The sequence below is a fragment of the Asparagus officinalis genome, chromosome 10, assembly GCF_001876935.1.
Source record: "Asparagus officinalis chromosome 10, Aspof.V1, whole genome shotgun sequence".
Classification (NCBI taxonomy): domain Eukaryota; kingdom Viridiplantae; phylum Streptophyta; class Magnoliopsida; order Asparagales; family Asparagaceae; genus Asparagus; species Asparagus officinalis.
Window position 1 is genome coordinate 63663294 of NC_033803.1, and position 7621 is coordinate 63670914.

General features: G+C 44.7%; 1 protein-coding gene across 1 annotated transcript in view; it reads right to left on the reverse strand.

The window, feature by feature from the left end:
• LOC109826812 (probable cellulose synthase A catalytic subunit 8 [UDP-forming]) overlaps positions 1–7621 on the reverse strand; it is a 17849-nt gene that overhangs the window by 1278 nt on the left and 8950 nt on the right. Inside the window, 3 exon segments of the mRNA XM_020393832.1 lie at position 1; positions 3–271; positions 622–672. The exon segment at position 1 is cut by the window's left edge and continues 75 nt beyond it. Coding sequence (XP_020249421.1) covers position 1; positions 3–271; positions 622–672 — 321 coding nt within the window.

Sequence of the window (7621 nt, forward strand, 5' to 3'; positions counted from 1 at the left end):
GATAGATGGTGGTGTTAATGTACGCAAACCTCTCTAAGAATTTGAGTCGTCCTCCATATCCATACCATATAGGACAATGACGACTGAAGAGAATCTCAACAGATCCTAGAGCCCAACGAAGCACTTGGTTCAAACGATCTGACAAGTTAATTGGAGCAGATCCTTTGAAGGCAGGAGGATGAGGCATGCAGTAGATTGAACGCCAACCACGAGCATGCATCTTGTATCCAGTGAGAATATCCTCTGTAACTGAATCATAAATCCATCCAATCTGCAGCAGGATATCAACCACTTATGACCTTACTTACCTAGAAAGAAGGTAAACAAGAGCTATTCCAGCTCTACAGATTTAACTACACTTAGCAAATTCATGTACAAAGTTCAGAATAGCAGAAACCTAAATTAACGGTATCACTTTCTAATTGATGTTAGCAAATTCATGTACAAAGTTCAGAATAGCAGAAACCTAAATTAACGGTATCACTTTCTAATTGATGCTCTCAAATTTTCATGTCACAGCAAACTGGAAGCAGCAGTAACTGCAAAGGGTTTCACTGTTTGGTCATAACTAATACAGCCATAGGAAATAAGAGATTACTGTATGAGCCAGGAGTTCTATACCTCTCTACCCCATTCCGACTTATCTTCGTAGCCACAGCTGATGACATGAATGTTTCCGTCGAAAGTTACCTTAGTCATTGATTTCATTAAACTTTAAGCGTTACAAATGAATTCAAATAACAAAAGAACAAAAGATTACAACTTTCTTGAAAATAAACGCAAGATCCGTTTATCGGCTCTTGCTTGCGTGGGTTCTTTGCCGGTGCCGGGGTTAATCCGTGGACGACCGCGAATCAGATCCGGTTGATGGAAAATTGGGCAGAGCTTCGCCTTCGCCGAGGAAGTATTTGATTTGAAGCGCTGAAATCGACCAAGCGAAATCAAGGCTCTTCTCGAGATTAAGACCAAGCCTAATCTCAAGGGACGGACGGGAACGGGCGTCGGATCTCTCGAACTCTCCTTCTTTATGCCGAAGAACTCGCCAAGATCTGTCAACCCTTGATGAAATTCGTGCTCCTTTGACTCCACAATCCGGCAGCACCCACTAGTAGAAAAATGAGCATTGACGACGGGGAAATCCGTCGCCAATGCAGCAAAATCCGTCTTGATAATCAACCGCCCCCCAGAAATGAGCACCCGAGCTCGTATTTATAAGCTTCAGAAGCGGTTATTTGGATGAGAACAAGTGATTTGGCTCTATCTTCAGTTAATAACTGATTAACCATGCTAGGGGATGATATCAAGTCAGTTTGGATGCTCAGGAACGACCAAATCCCGAGAAAAACCGTCAAAAACCGAACTGGGGTCGAAACAGCGCGCGCAGGAAAAATCCGACCCGCGGTTACTGTAGCGCGGGTCGGAAAATTCCGACCCGCGGTTACTGTAGCGCGGGTCAGAAAATTCCGACCCGCTGTTACTGTAGCGTGGGTTAGTTTGCGATATCTGCGGTATTTTGGTCATAACTCTTTCGTACGATCTCCGATTAGGCTGATTCAAGATGCGTTGGAAAGCTAACGAAGAGATCTACAACTTTTATGTTTTGAGATTTTTCAGATTCAAATCGCAGCATAGTCAAAACTTCACTTCTTTGTGCGGTCAAATCACTGTAGCAGAATGACGTGGGGCTCCCGATCAGCTCTCGTTTCCGTTATTCCGAAGTTCCGTTGCTTCGTATGACCCGTCGACTCACTTCATGTGTTTGTCATTATCAAACGAGCTCCTATGACTCTAATAGTGATGTTTATCATCTTCTCTCTGTCTCGAGCCGTGTCCAGACAGTTGGAAAACCGACGAGGAGATCTACAGGCTCCCATAATTGAATCATATGTGGAATAAATAGGACACGAGGGGTGCTCCGCCTTTTGTAAATGACGTGGGGCTCCCGATCAGCTCTCGTTTCCGTTATTCCGAAGTTCCGTTGCTTCGTATGACCCGTCGACTCACTTCATGTGTTTGTCATTGTCAAACGAGCTCCTGCGACTCTAATAGCGATGTTTATCATCTTCTCTCTGTCTCGAGTCGTGTACGGACACCCATAGGTATTTTTAGACGCCTACAGATACCTCCTCCAAAGTATTTCAGACTCATTGTTTTATAGAGGAGTCAGGAATGCTTTGGATAAGATAGGCCATCTCCTCAATTTCGTAGAGTGACCTTGAACTATCTCAATTCTTAACTTCTTCAGTCTTCAATCTATTCATTGTTTCGTCGAATAGGTAAAGTTCTTCCGGCGCTGCGTTTATCGTCTGACCGCTGTCGAAATCTTGAACTGAGATTGGTGTGTAACTTTCTGAACTTAGCTCGTACCATTGAGTTGACTTTGAACTGATCCTCTCCGTCAGGAATTCATATCTGGTTGTAACTGAAATCCTTGGAGTCATCTTTTGCCTTATTTTGGCGAAATTGCTGATGCGTTGACCGGCATCGATCTTTACTGTAACGCGTTGACCGGCGTTAACACAGTTTATACTCGTACGTTTGCTGGAGTCTACACAGTTTAAGCTCTTAAGGCATTGGAGCGTGACGGTCCTGAATGTTGGGCTGCAGGACCAACTATTAAAGCTGATTCATCTGCACGTGTGGATCTTATCCTGAAGTTCATTGGATGTTCAAGTCATGAGACCAACTAATAAAGCTGATACGTCAATGACTCGCATTTATAGAATTTTTGGCAAATTCTAACGGATTTGATTAGCCTTTACCGACTACCGTTTGAGTCGGGCTAGCATGCGGATTGTTTAAGTCCGTTCCGCATGTAACGTTATGCTAAAAGAGTTAACTCTTTTAGTGCTACGATATTGAATACGTAGACTTCGTCTTTCTCCTGTGAAAAGACTAAACAGCGACGTGTATCAGACGTAGACTTTAAGGTTTTTGGCAAACCCTCAGCCTTCAACGGATTTGGCGTGCCTTTACCGATTACCGTTTGAATCGGGCTTGCATGCGGATTGTTTAAGTCCGTTCCGCACGTGACGTTGTGCTAAAGGAATGAACTCCCTTAGACTTGATGCTACGATATTGAATACGTAGACTTCGCCATTGTTACGGGAATAGGCTACCCGACAACGTGTGTTAGACGCTGGCCTATCCCTACTTAGGCTTCGGGATAAAAGTCCCCAGATTGGAATTCTGGTGTCTTCTTCAATCGGTGAAAGACTAAACCGGCAACGCGAGTTAGGCGTTGACTTATCCCTACTTAGGGTTCGGGATAAAATTCCCCGCGCGTGTGAAGCACGGATTTTGGCGTTATGAATAACAACCTACCATAATGTCGAATATGTGGGCTTTTGTTCTTTTACGGTTAAGAACTAACCGGCAACGCGTGTTAGGCGTTGACTTATCCCTACTCAGGATTCGGGATAAAATTCCCCATGCATAAAAGGCATGGATTTTTGTTGCTACGATGCTGAATACGTAGACTCGGTCATTTTTACGGGAACGAACCACCCAGCAACGCGGGTTAAGCGTTGACTTATCCCTACTTAGGCTTCGGGATAAAATGCCCCAGACTGGATTCTGGTGTCTTTTTCAATCGGTGAAAGACTAAACCGGCAACGCGTGTTAGGCGTAGGCTTATCTCTATTTAGGAGTTGAGATAAAATTCCCCGTGCACAAAGTGCACGGATTAGAAGTTGGGAATTGTGTCTTTTTTTCATGGTAAAGACAGATTGGAAAATGGAAGAGGAAGAATTTTATATTCTATCTCCCGGCACTGAAGAGGAAGAATTTTATATTCTATCTCCAGTTGGAAAGGAAACTCAAGGTGGGATCTCCACCCTCAGAATCCGAAATGATGAAACTAAGAGTGGGATCTCCACTCCGAGAATCGACAAGATTCGGATAACCCTAACTGTCGGAAGGTTTGATTACCGAACTAAAGATAAATTTCTCATTTATCGAGAGTGAATTGTGGTTTTGGTCCTAACTGTAGGAATGTTTGACCAAACGGGGGTTTGAGATGACCCTAACTGTAGGAAGGTTTGATCACTCGATTTGAAAGTGGACCTCTCGTTCATGGAAGGAATCGAGAGGGGACTTTGGTTGTGGCCCTAACTATAGGAAGGTTTGACCAGGTAGACAGTGAGAGTAGGAGTACAAATCACATCGAGAGTGTTGACTCATACAAATCACAGTGGGGTTTAGTGTTTATCACTTTGTTTGTAATGATCGGGTTATCCCTAAGAGAATTACATATAGCGTTCTTCTGGGAACTTCCCATTACATGAATCATCCACCCCCAGCTTCTTTCTTGGAACTGGGTCTGACTTTGTACTCCGTTACATGACCGGGTTATCCTTAAGAATATTAACGTAACATTCTCCAGGAACTTCCCATCATCGGTAGGAAACAGTTTAGACTCATATACCTATTGGAGTATCAGGGAGCAGTTTAACCTCATATACCGATTGGAGGATCGAGAGGCAGTTTATACTCGTATACTCTTCGGAGTATTGAGAAGCAGTTTATACTCGTATACTCTTCGGAGTGTTGAGAAGCAGTTTATACTCGTATACTCTTTGGAGTAGTGTCGTTCTTATTTGGCTTATCCTAGCGTTATGACGCCGGCTTCAACCAAGGTTTGGATGTTATTCTTTAAAATAAAGCAAGCCTTGGTGGGATGAAGGATCCTCCTGTGGTACGCGCAGTACTTCGGATCCGCAGTATTGTCAGCTTCCTCCTGATTCGTGATGGGCGGCAGCTTGATCTTGTTGCTTTTAAGAAGGGTCTCGAAGATGTCTAGAACGTCTTCGTCCTTGAATGAGTACTCTTTTTAGAGCCTCGGCATGTGCCTTTCCTTTACCACGGGAGGCAAAGTTTGAGTTCGGAAGATTCGCCGTCGGTTGGCTGCTCGCGGCTTTCTTCCTTCGGAGGAAGCGTTCGGCCCGCTCTCCACGCGTCTTCAACTCTTTCCAAGTGTTGGACGGTGCGACTCCCATAACTTCTAATATCTCAATAGATAGGTTGGCTCTACTCTCATAACGTCCAAGATGTTAATGGACAAGTTGTTATGACAGGTCTGCAAGACGAATTCCTCCGTGACGGGATCCTTACAGTTCATTGCCTGATTGCGAAAGCATTTGATGAAGGTATCCACCGACTCTCCGTCTTTTTGTTTCTCATCGAAGAGTGTTTTGATCGACACTTCTGCATCATCATCGAAGAAATGAGCGAGGAACATGCTCTCCAGGTCCTCCCAGCTGTTGATGCTTCCGGGCTTGAGGCGGCGGTACCAATCGAAGGCGGGCCCGCGAAGGGTGCCAACAAATGACCGGACCATCAGAGGCTCGTTGCCAGAGATCACTCCCAAATGGGACTTGAAATAGATCAGGTGCTGAGTGGGGGAACCCTTCCCGTCGAACGGCGTGAAGTTAATCAGGTTGAACTTTGTCGGATACAGAATCGATTCCTACTCCCTCGGATAAGGACACGGAATGCCGGTTTTCTTTACCTCTTGAGCAGACATCAAAGCATTAATCTTGCTCTCAAGGTTCTTCATTTTAGATCTTTTCCTACATCTTTCTTCAAGCGACTTTGAGGAGGAATGGTAGGGTTACCCCCAGTGTTGGTATTGTTGTTAGGAGAGGTAATTATTGTTGTGGTCTTCCTCCACATCTGAGTCTTTACCAACGCGATTGCGATGACTGGATTCTCCTAACTGGTTTGATAATGCTTGAACCTGTTGGTCATGTAACTCCCTCATCCGCTGCACGGTTAACTCCATCTCAGCTTTAAATTCTTCTTTCTGCTTGGCCAAAGCTTCTTGAAGCATCTGAGCCACTTGTTCAGTGGAAACCATGAACGCTTCTCGTGTCCGTCCCAAAGCTTCTTGAAGCATCTCGAGTTATGCTCTAGGATACCTCCGAGAAAGGTTCAGGACTAAAGTGTTGTGTAGACTTTCCCTTATCGACCATATTGATGGTGACTTCTGGAAGTTTGCCACCCTGACCGACTGATCTTCTTTTACGGAAGCACCTTGGTTTAGGTTTAGATACTTCAGTAGAGATCCTTTCAAATACCGAGACCCTCCATGGATCGGTCTTGGGACAACTATATTCTGGTAATACTACCCTGATTAGCCTCTCGAAAGGATAGTGGGAGTCCATTTCTGGGGTATTTCTCTTTTGAGACTTACCCCCAGCCCGATAGTACAACTCATCAGCGTTATGACCGGAGCAATCTATTGGTTGTTTATCAGGTATAACGTCGTCTTCTGCCAGACATGTTTTCTTCTAAATAAGCAACACCTTGTTGGCATTCATATGATTCACACGTTTAGAATCACACCTTTGTGAGGGAAAAACCCCAACAGGCTTCTGATTTTTTACACGTACTCCCAAGCGGGTGGTTACAAGAATCAGTTTGTTGGACTATCACGTACAACCCCCAGTCTAGATATTTGCTCGGGAATCATTCATCAAACCCAAGCATTACTTAATAGGAGCTTTGCTTCAATCTTCAGGTAGATGACCAAGGCGATCCTTTAGCGGAATTCTAAACTTGGAGAGATCCGCGCTGCCATAGGGTTTCACCGGAGGGGCGAGATTAGAAGGAGTGGGATCTAAAATTAACGAAGGCTGGGAAGTAGCCTTAGAGTAAGGATTGAGTGAAAGACACGACTGATGTCTCTTGTTAGGTAGAGGTGCCTTAGCTATTTTCGGTGCAGTTGTAGGCATTGTTTTGGCCTTCGGCATCCAAACCTGCTTAGATCTTGGCGACTCTTTGACTACCTCTTCTTTTTTCAACTCTTGTACCTTTTGCACAAGGATCCGAGCATGCGTAAGAAGTGTGCGGCGCTTCTGGATGTGCTCCCCGAGAGTAGAACGGGTTTGTTTTACACAAATCCATTTGTTAGTTGACGGTTAGGAGGAGCATCATGATGCTTGTTGTGGAGACGACTTAGCCACTTGATGCTTTCTGAACTCTTGATCTGCTTGGTAGAGGAATCCATCCACATGCTCTAAAGCCTTGGTGAATTGTCGGGCAAGACGTTGGCGGTTCCTCTGACGAGCCCTCTTCATCAGCACTGGTGTGCTTTCAGCGGGTAAGTCCTTCACTTTTGAGGAGTTGCGGCAAGCACCAGATCCGATTTCTTTGGATGCTGGGGAGGAGTCTTCAACATCACTTGGGTGAAGATTGTCACCCTGAATCCTCAGATCAGAAGACCAGCGAACCTTCTTGAGGGAAGTGGTCTTCCTGCGCTAGTAAGGAGAGGAAGATCTGGAGGAGGAGGAGGAGGAGATGTACTTCTTAAACTTCTACTAGTTAAACTCATATTCGACCTCTTCATCCACAGGGATCTTGATCAGTGACTGTGATACGATAGCCTCGGCAGTGAGGTTCTTGGCTCCCACTATGGTCGTTAGCGTACGCATTGGAAATCAGTTTTATTGCTTTCGAATCCATTACAACTTCAGGCATTACAACTATTCAAAATAAAGAAAATTCAGTCTTTGTATAAGACTTCTCTTACAATGAAAATAAAACAGATGACTTCCTAAAATACACGCAAAGAGATCGTTTATCGGTCTTCTGCTTGCGCGGGATATTTGCCGGTGCCAAG